The sequence below is a fragment of the Meleagris gallopavo genome, chromosome 10, assembly GCF_905368555.1.
Source record: "Meleagris gallopavo chromosome 10, MGAL_WU_HG_1.1, whole genome shotgun sequence".
Taxonomy (NCBI): Eukaryota; Metazoa; Chordata; class Aves; order Galliformes; family Phasianidae; genus Meleagris; species Meleagris gallopavo.
The window spans coordinates 25,274,198-25,289,569 of NC_139413.1; the positions used below are offsets into that span (position 1 = coordinate 25,274,198).

The 15,372-nt window shown below is 43.7% G+C and overlaps 1 protein-coding gene across 1 annotated transcript in view; it reads left to right on the top strand.

The window, feature by feature from the left end:
* The window catches only part of PRKAA2 (protein kinase AMP-activated catalytic subunit alpha 2), a 17,960-nt gene extending 6,896 nt beyond the window's left edge, over nt 1–11,064 (top strand). Inside the window, 7 exon segments of the mRNA NM_001303204.1 lie at nt 774–867; nt 2,275–2,419; nt 3,198–3,285; nt 5,381–5,605; nt 6,923–7,424; nt 9,029–9,155; nt 9,450–11,064. Coding sequence (NP_001290133.1) covers nt 774–867; nt 2,275–2,419; nt 3,198–3,285; nt 5,381–5,605; nt 6,923–7,424; nt 9,029–9,155; nt 9,450–9,688 — 1,420 coding nt within the window. The 3' untranslated portion in view covers nt 9,689–11,064.
* Nucleotides 11,065–15,372: the final 4,308 nt, after the last annotated feature.

Sequence of the window (15,372 nt, forward strand, 5' to 3'; positions counted from 1 at the left end):
AAATGAAGTCTATTTATCTGCTGTGAAAAATGAATAAATAAAATAACAAAAGCAAACCGTGTCTCTGAAATAAATCAACAGGGAGTCTCAGCTGGTGCTGCTATGCATTGCTACAGCTGCTTTGACCTCAGCTCATTGCCGTCAGGTTACGCCGGATGGGAAACTGAAGTGTGTTTGTAGCACTCGGGGATCATTTAGCGGAGGTGGAGGGTAAATTTGCACATCAAGGAGGATATTCTTTTGCTTTCCCTCACATTTATCATTCTAGAATATAGAGGAGCTTAATGTTTGAAGAATGATGTTAATCTTTTGGGGTGCTCATCTTTGTTTCTATGCCTTTCCAAGGTTAGCTCCACCTAGTGTCTAGATTTCCTTTTTTATATCTTCAGTATGAAGGAAACCAAATATACTCCGTTCCCACTCCCATTTTAATGAAGTTTTGACTTCTGAAGACGTTGTTGCATCTTAGCCAAAATGGAAACTTGAATGTCAGGACAGTCTTAAATGCAATAGGGTTATCTGGCAGAGATTCCAGAGGATTATTTAAAAGCCTGAAGCAAAAGGGTGAATCTGTGAAAGAGATCCTTTCATAGACAAGTGAAAGATTATCCTGACGTGCCCCTTGAAATAAGAGATGGCTTTTCAGAAATGGAAAATGGTTATAAACACAAGATCCAAGCATGTGCTTATGTTAAGAGTTGACTTGAAGATAATAATCTGTTTCAAAGCCTTTCCCTTTTTTATTAATATATTTTTTCTTTGTGTTTTTGAAGGTACCAGGTCATCAGCACGCCAACGGACTTCTTCATGGTCATGGAATATGTATCCGGTGGTGAATTATTTGATTACATCTGTAAGCATGGACGTGTAAGTGCCACTACCACGTCAGCCCCAAACTCTTATGTGGGAAGAGGATGATGTTCAGAAGTAAAACGGCTGCTAAAGGGAAGATAGCTAAGGTTTAGGCCCAAAATAGAAGTTGCTTCACAGCAATCCCATCTGGAGAGTCTCGTACTCACACATAAGTTGTGTGCCTTTTTTTTTTTTTTTTGCAATGTTCCATGATGTATTTCGATATGCAAACCAAAATATCCAAAGTTAATGTGTTGCTTAGTGAAGACATTTGGAAAACCACCGTATCTTTTTATTTTTTAGCTATAGGTTGCCTATCCAAGCCCCTGGTTCAGCAGCAGATTTATGTGCATGCAGGGCATTGGAGCAGGGGAGCACTCAGTGTGGTCTCCATCCCAGTCATTCTCCTCCTCCAGACTCCCCTTTGGCTCCTCATCAGGCCTTTTGAAGACTTTTTAAGGATGTGGCTTGTCTGAGCAGCATTTTCAAATGTCAGTATTCTTACTGGGTATAAGTCATCAGAGGAGTAGGCTGAGCACTTGAAACATGATATTATGGTTATTGTGGACATTCTCGTGGGTAGGAAGCAATCAGGGGGCTAAAAAGGACATCCAGAATCGTGCTTCAGGTGAGGGATCAGCCCAGTGTATATATCTTCTCTATACTACAAAAAGTCAGTAATTGTCTTAGATTAGTGCACTGGTTGATGGAGCCTAACTCCATTTACTTTTCTACATACAGTTCTTATTTCCAGCTCATCTTGCTCATTTGGATCTTTTCAGTGACCGATTTGCATCCCATCTGAACTCTCATGTTCAGAAACTATTTTTCACACAGGGAAAAACAAAACAATCAGTCTCCTGATCATTTTATATGTAGTTTTTCTGTCTGTAGTATCATTGCTATGTTCCACTTTTGGCTTTTTTTTTTTCCCCAAAGCAACCTTCTCCACTCGTCCATGAAGAACTGTTCCCCATGCTAACCTCTGTGGTGTTTTGACATGGTTAATGGCCATGGTGGTGATGGGTTGATGGTTGGACTAGATCATCTTTAAGGTCTTTCCCAACCATAATAATTCTGTGATTCTGCATACAATATGCAATAGAAGTGGTCCCACTGGGAAACCAGTGCCTGATAGGTGGCACCAGTAGGCTCTCCTTGATGGCTCAGCCAAATTTATTTTCTAATTTCACCTCATTACCGTCAGCTCTGGGCTACATCATTTGAAAACACTCACTTACGAGGGGGAAATCTATTCGACAGGGGGAAATCTACTTTATTTGCTGCTCCTGGTTCCAGCACGGTCACAAGCATGCTCTAATTTTATCTCCACACCGTGGAACACTTTTGGCTCCTTGCTAAGGCAAACCTCCCCTGCCCGGCCCCACATGCCTTCAGAACTGTTTCCCCTTGCATCTGTAGGTTGAAGAGGCGGAGGCTCGACGCCTTTTCCAGCAGATTCTCTCCGCAGTGGATTACTGTCACCGACACATGGTTGTCCACAGGGACCTGAAACCAGAGAACGTGCTGCTGGACGCACACATGAATGCGAAGATAGCCGATTTTGGTATGTGACCCCAACAGCATTCCAGAAATGCAGCCAGCTCCAAGCCGCTTGCTGGAGCGTGTCTGCGTAGCACGCCTTACAAAACCCAGAGTCTGTTTTCATAACCACTTGCAGTTTCTCTACCTGAAAAGCCCACAGTTATAAACACTGGCCTCTTAGCAAAAGCAGGGATTACTTATTGTAGGCTGCTTCTGTGCTCGCATTAATAATGGAGAAGGAAGGTCATTTGCAAATCTTCGCTGTGTTTCAGTATAATCACCTAATAGAAGGCTTTAGCTAATTTATGTTTAAGACAGACTCGGCGCAGTTAATTTCACAGTGAGTTGGCTGCATGTGTTTATTTTCATGTGTGTTCTCCTTAGTATGGCCGTGTGCCTTTGGCCTCACTTCATTTCAGAAATGAACAGTAACAAGAGTCTGTAAGTGGCATTACAGATTGAAACCCGACATAAAAGCTGAGTTTCCAACCCTGTTCTGTTCAGTGCTGTCTAGCAGTGATAAATCCTTTTGAAAATTTACACATTTCACAACCATTATGTTCTCCTAAGAGAATTATGTCTCTTTTCTTCTATGGTAAAGAAAGAAAGTTCTGAGGTTTGCAAGTCAGAGAAGCAAAGTTAGTTTGGAGTCAATGCTACTTGTTTGGAAAGAAAATAAGAGCTATAATAGCAAAGCAGCTCAAAGGTGTCTACTTAGATTACATCAGATTTCTCCCTCCTCTTGCACGATCTCTTCTCTCTGGCTGGATGTCAATACATAGGCAACACCTTGTTTTTAGGATTGTCCAACATGATGTCTGATGGTGAATTTCTACGCACCAGCTGCGGTTCCCCAAATTATGCGGCCCCTGAAGTCATTTCTGGAAGGTAGGACATGCTGCTTCCAATCATGTGTGTGCGTGGTCTTTAAATTTCCTCTTGAGTTTGGAACCTGCTTGTAGTAAAGCAACTGAATGTTTCCAGCCAGTGTTTTGTGTTTGGGTGAGTCTACTGGAAATATCTGAAGGTCTTCTTGCTTTTTGTATTTCTCAATGGCTGTAGCAGCAAAACATGCTTTGCTAAAGATGTTTACTTTGGAGGAATTATTAACAGCAGATGTTTACTGTGTACATTGCTAATTAAAGGGGATGAAAATTACTCTTTGGATGCAGATACCGAGGTTTCAGAAAGATAGGCTTTTCCACCCCTTTCTCTCCTGCCCACCTATATAAAACACAGTGGGAATGGGGAAAACCACTCATCAAGTGAGCAATCAGTATTCTGTTTAATCACTTCCCTACATTGCTAGACTCTTGTATTGAACATCCTTGTCTTCAGGTTCCATAACTTTCAGGCTTATTTTCATGACAGCAGGTTCAGTGGTGGTAGCTTTGTCTTGAACTGATGAATTGAACTGACAGAACTGCAGAGCAGTGGCATCTCTCAGCTGCATCCTGCCAGGCTGCAGCAGCTGTTTGATACGGGGCATTCTGAACCAGGCTCTAGGGCTGAATTCAGTCTCTCCCCATTGATACAGTCATGCCACCTCCCGTGTTTTACTGTTGAGAGCCTAAATTACATTGATTTTCCTAACTCTCTCTGTATAAGCATAATGGAGTTTACAAATATGGATTTTTGAATTTACAGTCCTCTGCATGGTCCTTTGAACTGCCCATCTCCTTAGCATCCACTCCATCCTTTTGAACCATTCTTTGCATGAGTGCTAGTTTCCATAATCCAGTATGTCTTTGCCTATAAAAATCCAACGTTTTGTTTAATGTTGTGATGATAACATTTTTATGCCTGTTTACACAGGCACATGTGTTGGAACTAGACCAGCATCCAAAAAGCCTGTTGTATCTACAGTTCTACATATGAAAGCAAGTAAATCCTCATTGTCAAGAAGGGCACAAAGCCAGAAACTCTACAGTGACTCAAAAAAATATTATTCCCATGTTTTTTTTTAATACAGGCCAAAATCACTTATTTTTTTTTCAGTTCATATAGGAGACAGAGAGGAACAACCTGCCATCTCCACCAGGGGTAAATGTGCTGGAGGTGGATATAGCTGAGCTGCTCCCAGAGCAGATCCAGGATGTGACACCTTGTGTTTCGGCATCATAAAAGTGCACCTCATTTGGGCTTAAAAGTCCAAGCACAGTTCAAACAATGTGGCTATCAGCCAAAAAATAGGCATCATCCTATCTGTTGAAATCAGGCATAGACCAGTGGGACTTGGAGCTGACTGGATTAGCAGAATGCCCTGACTTTGCTGCTGTCACTGTTCTCAGTGGGGCAAGTCTCAAACATGAGAGCAGAAATGGTATTTTGTTACTTAGGTAGCATTCAAAGAATGACAGTGTGCATGCTTTTTGTACACCAGGTGTGCATGCAGCAGAGCTTTTTAAGAGGAGCAAGTGCAGGATGATTAGATTTCATGAACGGACCTCTGTATTGGTTTTTACCGGTCCAAGAGTATCTCCCAGATATCCTAGAAATCAGCAGCTTCAGCAAAAAGCAATGAACCAACAAATCAAGCAGGCAAGCAGCAGCAAAACCCATATATTTGGGGTATCCTGACTTGGTGATGCCAGGAAGCACATTAACAGCTTGTCGGAAGCTGGAGCTCTTGCATACCAGCACACAAACTTCAACTGAAAATAAACACTCAAGAGATATAGTATCTGCTGCTGTTTAATCTGCCTCCGAATGAATAGAAACTGCTGGCTGAGTCCCCCAGCCTCAGGGGCAAGGAAGCAAGCAGCCTGGCAGAGCTCCTGGAAATGCAGGTTTGGGCTTTTTGGTGGGTCTGGTGGAGGTGTTCATTTTCCTGTTCCATGCATCACGAAGGAGCACGATCAACAAAAAGCAGCTCTGCGTCATTCTCCATCACCCTCGGGTGGGTTTTTGGCTTAGGCAGCCCAAGGGTGCAGAGGAGAACGGGAAGGGTTGTGACCCATTTCTCCTCCCTTGCTTCACACAGGCTGTATGCTGGTCCAGAGGTGGACATCTGGAGCTGCGGCGTCATCCTCTATGCCCTCCTCTGTGGCACTTTGCCCTTTGATGATGAGCATGTGCCCACCCTCTTCAAGAAGATCCGTGGAGGTGTGTTTTACATCCCTGAGTACCTCAACCGCTCCGTTGCCACTCTGCTCATGCACATGCTGCAGGTTGACCCTCTCAAGCGCGCAACCATCAAGGACATCAGGTCAGCCCACAGAGTGGTTTGTAGGAGCTGTCAGTTAATCCAACTGGGTTTGGTCCTAAGGGATTTAAGGAGCCCTCCTGCACCCTTCTGTGCTGATGGTGAGGCGAGTGCTGCCAGCTGGTGGTGGGTGATGATGAACCTGGGCTTGGTGACTTCATTTCTCGGCGGCTTCACCAATACAAGTGAAAATTGGCAATAGGTAGCTTTCTGCAACTTATATGCAGATTATGCTATCTCAATGCATCATAAAGTAGCCTCAAAGATCTGTTAATAGTGCTTAACAAAACCAGCTCTCTCACACAATAATCCTAAGAACTCGATATTCACCAGCCATTTCTCAATACTTTATTTCAAGTACATCTGCCTTTGGATACCAGTTTAGAATAAAAGTGTAGTCGTTGCACTTACTGTCTATCCAATGAGAAAGGAAGAGGAACACAAGAATTACTAGCTAAAATGTCAGACAGTTTAAAATGTCAGGAAATGTCTTTAAATGATGCATTTCTTGTGTAGTCAATGACAGCACTGCCCATGAAAGGGAACAGTTGGGCACTTAAGCAGATATTTGTTCCTTCAGATATCATGAAGTGTTCACGACTGGTAACACAGCTTTGAAACTTTCACAAACAGTAATTTTAAAAATATTGATTTTGTGAAAGTGGAGCCCCATCTGCATTTTGTGGAATTTATAGTAGTCGTTACTATAATGTGCTTTAGCAGGGGGTTGGACTGGATGACCTCCAGAGGTCACTTCCAACCCCTATGGTTCTGTGATTACATGTAACTGGTGTGCTGAGCATATGCATAAACATCACAAGTACTTACAGAACATCATGGGCTGATAATACTTTTGCAATTGATGGCCTGAATTTAACCATTCAAATAGGATCTGAATTATAAATGCCTTTTAAACTTCACGAGCCCTGAAGAGTAGGAGATTTAATTATATGTTAGAGCAACAGCATGCATGGCAAGATTACCAACTGATAGGTGGCACCTATAGCCGAGGCTTGCCCTGGCATTTACTTAATTACCATTGACTTCATTGTAAACCGGTGGGAGTTGTGGGCCTGGGTAGCTTTGAAATATAAGAAGGACGTGAAGATATTAGAGAGCATCCAAAAGATGGCTGCAAAGATGGTGAAAGGTCTGAAGGGCAAGGTGTATGAGGAGTGGCTGAGGTCCCATAGTTTGTTCAGCCCGGAGCAGAGAAGGCTGAGGGGAGGCCTTGTGCTGGCTACAGCTCCTCAAAGGATAGTCTCTGATTCCTCTATGAAGTGCTGTGTCTGATGGTGGCCCCTCTCTGCCTTTCCCCAGGGAACACGAGTGGTTTAAGGAGGAGCTGCCCAGCTACCTCTTCCCAGAGGACCCTTCCTACGATGCCACCGTCATCGATGACGACGCGGTTCGGGAGGTCTGTGAGAAGTTTGAGTGCACCGAGTCAGAAGTGATGAACAGTCTGTACAGCGGTGACCCCCAGGACCAACTCGCGGTCGCCTACCACCTTGTCATCGACAACCGGAGGATCATGAACCAAGCCAGCGAGTTCTACCTAGCCTCCAGCCCCCCAACTGGCTCCTTCATGGACGACACCATGCACATCCCTCCCGGTGTGAAGCCTCACCCCGAGCGGATGCCACCCTTGGTAGCAGACAGCCCCAAGGCACGTTGCCCTTTGGATGCACTCAACACCACCAAGCCCAAACCTCTGACTGTCAAAAAGGCCAAGTGGCACCTGGGGATCCGCAGCCAGAGCAAGCCCTATGACATTATGGCCGAGGTGTACCGAGCTATGAAGCAGTTGGATTTTGAGTGGAAGGTAGGAAATGTGCTTTGGGGAGGTTTTCAGTGGTATTTTTTTTATTATGACTTGAGTTGATCAGGCAGGTCAGTCTATATATGGTTACAGCCTCAGCTGTTTCCAAACAAATGCCCACAAGATGTTCTGTATCTGTGCCATTTATTTGTGGTGTGAATAAGCGTGGTTTTTTTTTTTTTTTTTCCTGAATGCCCTAAGCCTCTGTCTGGAAAGATAATTCTGTCTTGTTTAGCTGCAGGGATAAGAGGAGCTGGTCACATTTCTAATTTTAGTGGCTAATTCCCTGCGAGGTCATCTCGAGTGCTCCCAAGAAAAGCATCTCCTGTTATTTCTGCTTGGGTCATAGTAGTTGCATGTCCTGAAATGGCACAGTACATGTCTCTTTGCTCCTACTTATGTGGTGGTTTCACACTGATGGGCAGCTAAGATCTACCGTGCTGTTCTCTCAATCTCCCTCTTCAAAAGAACTAGGGAAAAAATTCAATGAGAAAAGCTCATGGACTGAGATGAGAACAGGAAGATCACTCACCAATTACCATCACAGGTAAAACATTCTCAGCTCTTCTCTAAAACTCAGTGCAGTTATAGGTATACGAGCTCTCCTGGCCTTTCACAACAGCCTTGTGCAAGCATCAGCACCAAGAAAGGAGAATTTCTGCTCAGATATTCATCGCCGGAGACAATATCCTCCTTACTCCATGTCCAGAGGGTTTTTGCTGTGTGAATGTGTGAATATCCTCAGCCCTTGGGAAATGCCCAAATTTTGTGCCTGTGCATCTTTAAAGTCTCACATATCCTCCTTATTTTGATAGCATTGTTATGTATTTAAAGATTAGTAGCACCCAGAACCTGATTTCATGGCACCATCGAGGAGATGGACTGTCTCCAGATGCGTGTGCCTACAAGAGCCAGACATTTGTTGGCTGAATGGTTTTATGGAGAGCTAACAAACCTAACGTATTTCTGGTACAGCTCCACAGACTGATACAACCAACTGCCTTTATGTAGGCGGTGAAGCTTATTTTATATGAGGAGGTTTCACAGCAATCTTTCCCATCCTAAGAATAACTTCAGGCGTGACTCTTAGCTCTTCCATCTGTGCCACCACTTCATAAATATAGCACAGAGAAAGGATCTCGCTGTGAATGAGATGCAGCAGATTGTGGGGTGGGAAGTGGTGAGGGAAAATGCGTGGCACAGCTCAAGACTGATTGACGAACACTGTTTAGTTGTGCTGATGGGAGAGGCTATGATTCCCTACCATCCATCCCGCCTGGCTTTCCCAAGCATGGTCCTGGTATATGGGTCTGGGAGTGGATTCTGGCTCATTTGGCCTTTGTTGCTGTTGAGGGAACAATAATATTGGTTTGGTGCCTGGAGGAGAGGCTGCAACAGCTTCATCTGCCTTCAGGGCTGGTGAATCAGAGCCCCAAGAATTGTTTTCCAAACACAACTGTAAGAGGAAATAGGAGAGGGAGCCGTTTGCTTAATTTTCAAAGAAATGTTCTTTCTAAAATCTGTGTCTTTAAGAAAATAACAAAAGGAAAGGAATGTTGTTCTTCTTGCCTTGAATAGTATTCCCTAAAGCTGGTTGCCCATTGCAGGTGGTGAACTCCTACCATCTCAGAGTGCGTCGGAAGAACCCGGTGACGGGCAATTATGTGAAAATGAGTCTGCAACTGTACCAGGTGGACAACCGCAGCTACCTCCTGGACTTCAAAAGCATTGACGGTAAGCAGGAATTGATGCACTGTGAGATGTAGAACACATTAAACAGCAAGCTTGGAAGTTTTGAGGAAAAATAATAATTCTTTCAGTTCCTGAATGCTTTTGTAGCATGTGATGCTGCTTCAAGTCAGTTATGATCATAAAATATTCCAAGTTGGAAGGAATCCACAAGGATCGCTGAGTCCAACTTCTAAATCCCTTCTGATCCATTCGTCTCCACTGTTACTAGTTCCTTAGTAAAGGGATACCAAACTAATGCTGTTACAATTATTTCTTGCTTTTCCTATTGCCTTAAAGACGAGGTGATGGAGCAGAGGTCCGGCTCATCCACCCCGCAGCGCTCGTGCTCAGCAGCTGGCTTGCACCGGCCAAGATTGAGCATTGATGCTGCAGCAGCCACTGAGTGCCAGTCACTGATGGGGTCCCTGAGCGGCTCCTTCGTGGGCAGCATCTCCTCAGTGCCCCCACGCCTGGGCAGCCACACCATGGACTTCTTCGAGATGTGTGCCAGTTTGATCATGGCTCTGGCTCGCTGAGCCGGGCTCCGGACTCCCAGCACATGGCATTGCACTGTGAGGACCAGCTCCAACGTGGCCGTTCTGTTGTTCTTCTGCTTCCTTCCTTCTCCTCACCGCTCCACAGCCTGCGGCGCAGAACCAGTTCCTCTGTTAAAAGATCCTAAGTGCACTCAAAGGACACAGCCCCTCAAACGAGGCATTGAGGAAATCAGGAATGACTTCGTTTCACTCGTTAGACCAGAGTGAAATATATATGAGCTTTTTTATCCTGAACCCAATGGGATACGTGGGCAGGGCTGTAAAGTAGCAAACATATCATTGACTTTTGGTAGAGAACTCCCTCCTGGTTGATCCTGAATTCACAGAGCCATAGGCAAGCATTTTTTTCCACGGCACACACATCGGTTCAGGTTGTACCTCCCATACAGCCCCAAGCAGGGGGAGGACAGGGCTGAACCTCTGGCAATGCTTTCACCCTAAAACAAGCAGCTGCTGCAAGTACCATCCCACCCTCTGTTCTTTTTCCCCTAGTAAAGAAGGGTGAGGGGTGGCATGTGCAAAGCTCCCATTGCAGACATGGGGCAGGATGCTGCTGAGTCCCCCAGATCCAGCGTTGCATCATGGCTTCGGTGCACTTACCTCTCACCTTTCCCATAGGAAGATTTTGCCCGTGTCACCACCCCAAAATCTCTGCCAAAGCTGCCTGCCTTCACCTGCCAAGGATCCTGCTGTCCTGATGCAGAACAGGTTGGGACCTTGCTGTGACATGAAGAAGGCAGGGATATCACAAGCATTTCACTGTTTCTTTGCTGCTGGCTGTCCGAAGAATAGGGTTTTATATTTTAAGACAAACTATGAGGATTTTTCAGGTTAAAATTCTTGTTATTTGAGGGTAAACTCTAGTGCATGTGTGACAAATCCTTTGTTTAAAAGAATTATTACTTCTCATTGCATAGGCTTAATCTAATGGACAACGTTGGCGTCTGCTTGGCTTTGCTACAGTATTTAATTCCATTTGATTGCAAAGGAACTTAATAGTGTGATCAGTCAAGGAACAAACGCTTTACGAAAACTTTGCCAAAAAATCCTGGGAGGGTTATTTTCTTCCTTTTTTGGTTTTGCTTTAAGAAACAAAACCAAAGGAGAACATTAGCAACGTTGCTGGTCCCAGGTATGCAGTCGTTCAACTTCAGAAACAACCCTGAACCCATCATTTTGATAGTTTTTATGTCCCTAGAAGTTTTTTGCTAAGGATTGTTTTTTTGTACAGTTGCACTTTAATTTATACTTTCTGAAAGTTTCTATAAGCAGCAAGGAGGAGAATGACACGTGAAACCTTTTGTACTAATTGTCTTAGGTACTGAAGACAACTACGGGATATTTTTGCCATCTACTGGCAGATAAGTGGACATTTTCAGTGTGAAGTCCCCTTTTTTTAAGAACACAATATTGCCTTACTTTTGTTACAGATGACATTTCGATTCTCACTAGTGTGTATTTCCAGCTTCAGTTTTATCAGAAGCCGCACAAAGTAGAAACCTGCCAAAAAAAGCATCAGTTTTGCTGTTGAGTTCTTGTATGCAGAATCCAACTCAGCAGTGTTTGGATTACAAACAGCAGAACAATCTCGTTTTTAAAGGAAACACTGGAAATCTTTGTATTAATCCTAGGTTTTGTAATGGGTTTTTATTATATTATTGTTATGAAATAAATACCGTTGGGTGGAGGACAGCTTTGGTAGTGTACCTGGTAGGCATCAGGCAGTGTGCATCTCCTGTGCTCTAGTAGGAGCAAGAATGGAGAATCCAGACTCTTGCATACAAAAGAACAACTTAGAACCAAATCTGAGCAGTGTCCAGCTCCTTAGCAGCTTTCAGATCAGCACTGAAATGTCAGCCCAGCCAGGCGAGCAGCATGGGCTGCTTTGGGTGCTGGAGATCAGCCCCTTTGGAAAGGAGCAGGAGAGGGTAGCCGAGTGGCCAGGAAAACAGTCAGAAATTTGGGAGTACCCCTGCTATGAAACATATTTCAATATGAAACGCTGTTTAAGTCATCACTCATAATTTAGCATCTTGCCAAGGTGCTTGTCCTGGTAACAAGTGTGGCCCTGCTGATAATGTATTTGTGTGGAGCATGTAAGGATGTCTTGCCTTAAAATCACCCTTGTCCTCCCCAGCAGGACTAGTGATGTTCAACAGCAGCACATCCCCCAAGAAAGGAATATTTCCTTCCTGTAGGCAGGTGGGATTTCTGAGTGGGGGATAAAACCTTGGGGCACTTTGAGTTTTAGAATCATAGAATCACCGAGGTTGAAAAAGACCTGCGAGATCATCTAGTCCAACCATCCATCTACCCCTTATATTTCCTCATGGTTTACATGTCCCTTAGTACAACATCTAAACGTTTCTTGAACACAAGAAATGGGTCTTCTCAGACCTGTACAAACACTAACAAATATATGGATTTGTAAAACCATCCTGCCAAGGCAACAAGAGTGCCTTGGGATTCCAGACAAATGCCACCAGAAGCACTGCAGCAAGGAGTCAAGCCATGCCAGGTGGTCACTATGTGCTCCTGCCCAGGACCTCCTTGATGAACAGCTCAGATTAAGCTGTGCATTAAACAGCCTTACCCGTGTCCACTCCAATAGATGTTTCGAGAAGTTTCACTCTTTTTATTTTTATTTTTTATCTTGGGATAGGCTGTTTTCTGGTTCTCAGCTGCTACGAAGCTATCAACCTCCAATTATGCTTTTTGGAGTAAAAGTCTCATTTGTACACTGTTACACTGTGGTCTGTTTTTTTGAGTTACTGGTACATGCACAACCGCCAGGAAAACCAGGGTGTATGAGATATATTGGAACTAAACAAACTTGAATTCTTCCAAGTGCAATTCCTCGCAAACCACTGACAGCTGTGCTTTGCAAGCCACAGATTCACCCCAACATTGCTTCAGCCCAACTAAGAGAGTGACGAAATGCAAAGGATAGAGTTCAGCGTTAACCTCCAGCTTCTGGATGGGTTAATTCAGAAACAGCTTGTATTGTACTGTTGGCAAACATATTTATGCACTAGAAATGAGGGGCTGTTTGGCTTCCAGGGGCTGTGCAGGCAGAGAGGCAGGGGGAGTTTTCTTCTTTCATAGGTCTGAAATGCACAGTCAGCACATGTGTCCTGATCGTGCATCCAAGCACAGGGATGTGGGCAGGGTTGTACAAAAGAAGCAGCAACTGGTTTGTAACTGTGGTATGTACATATTTTTTTTTTTGTGTGTGATTATAATGCCAATTCGTATCAGAATAGATGAAGTTCGAACAAAATAACTGTTCTGTCTACTCCCTTTCATTTTTCTGCTCCTTATCATCAGTCTTCTTTTGTGCATCTGTGTAGAAGGAAGAGACTCCAGCACAGGACATGAACTCGTGCCTTTCCCACACATTAGGGCTCCTGGAAGCTGCAGGTTCCCATGGTGCACGAACCTCACAGCTCACAGTCAAACTGGTGAGACCTGCAGGCTGTGTGCCTAAATACTTGAAGTACCATTTGCTGTGCAGTTTTTAGCTTCACCCTTTTATTGGTTCACAGGAAGGGGAGAAAAAGAATCTCCCATTAATCCTCTTCCAATGAGCCATACAAATCCCTGCTCCAGCTTCTGTAGTGTTTTTACTGGAATGTCTTAGGATCCATTTTTTGTGAAGCTGTTATGGTCTTTCTTCGGGTCCTACTTTGGCATGGGCTCTCCACTTCGTGCTTTCCTTTGGCTTTCTGAGCCCTTCTGCGTGAATTTCTCTTCATCTTTTATTTATGGAAACAACCTCCTATAATTCTGAATTTTCAGTCCATCTCTCAGACATGGGTTTAGTGGTTCATAGAATCACCAAGGATCACCAAGATCATCCAATCATTCACCTACCAATATTCCCACTAAACCATGTCTCTTAGTACAACATCTAGAATTTTCCTGAACACCTCCAGGGATGGTGACTCAACCACCTCTCTGTGCAGCCCATTCCAGCACCTGACTGGAGAAGAAATATTTCCTAATATCCAATCTGATCCTCCCCTGGCACAACTTGAGGCCATTCCCTCTCATCCTATCGTTATGCAGGTGAAGAAGTTGACCTTCACCCTGCCACAGCTGACTTTCAGGGAGCTGTAGAGAGCTATTTTCAGAGCTTCTCCTCTCTTCCATGCCTGAAAGATGAACTGTTTTCAGATTTCGACCAAACACTGACTTTTGCAGCAGAACTGATCCTGTGTGCACACAGTGCACGTGTCTTTGCTAGATTTGAGAATCAGAATTAGGAGAACTGGGCAGTCCACCAGATCTCTGGCTGCAAAGCACGAATAAAGTTACAAAAGCAGTCTGTTTCCAACAAAAAGTCTTGAAATTCCTGCTGAAGCTGCCTTAATTTAAAGACAAAATCAAAGTTAATTTGTAAGACTCATCTCTACACTTTTTTAATTTGAGATATTTATCCTCATCTCACTAAGCTGTGAAGTAGGCACTGTAGACATGGTAATATATATTCTCGTTGCTGAAAGCATGTTTGTGTATTTTGTATCATGTTCTATTCATGCATTTTGTACCTCAGTGCATTTGTGGTTTGTTTTTTTCAAGTTCAAAGCAAAACTGAATCCCAGGATGACTGTAGTGCCACGTCCCAGCAGCCAAGGGCAGACAATCCTCACCTCCACAGGGTAGGAACCAGATTGGCCCATTGCAATGTTTTGGTTGTTTGTACTACAAAGAGCATTTATGATTTTTCTTCTGTTAAGATACTGAACTGTAAAAGCTCTGAGCAGCAACATCTCCTCAGACATATCACTGATATGAAGCTCAGAAAAATACTGAGGTCCATGACTCCTCCATCTTTCTCAGCACTTTCTCAGCTGATAGGGAAAGCGTTGATCAAGTCACTGAAATTGACACTTATGTCCAGCTATAGCCATGGTGGAAGGGCACAGAGCCTGGGTTCAGTTTTTCCTTTGTGCAAGTAACTGTGCATTAGATAATCACAAAGAAGCCTTTTACCTTCTGTTGATGGTGTGGAAAGTGGTTCTCAGTGTACTACACTGCATGTGATAGCTGTCTCTGTGGTTGACATTTGCACTTTAATAAACTCACAGATAAAAAGAGACAAAAGTATTCAATTCTTTCTACTAACGGAGCTGGACAGAAGGACAGGAAAGAGAGTTAAAATACATAAAAGCGTAACAAAAGCAGCTTCCCTGAGCCAGAATACACATCCTGAGCCAGGCCCAAAGGTTTTCAAAAGTTTTAGCAAGCATCCAGTGGAGCTGACGGACCTGACTGACATAGCACTGAAATATTTTCAAGATGTTTTGCAAGAATAATCCTTCATTACAGAAAAAAGAACTTGGAAGATGATTTAGGACTTGTTCATGTATGCCTGTGATGCAAATGGATGCAAATCCCATTAAAGCACAAAGCTGCAGCGAGCACTCCAGCATCATCCCTATCTGCACTCTTCTCTAATCACAATTTTTTGCTACAACCAGCTTGATGAAATTCCAGTTCTCCCTTGGATTGAGCAAATTGGAAATGTTAGCACGGTGATTTTCATTTTGAGAAGGGATGCGGAGGAGCAGGGTTTACAATGCACACACAAATTACTTTAAGTTTTGATTTGTTCAGGATAGAGTAGAAAGGCTATTAAAAAAAAAAAAAAAAAAAAGGAA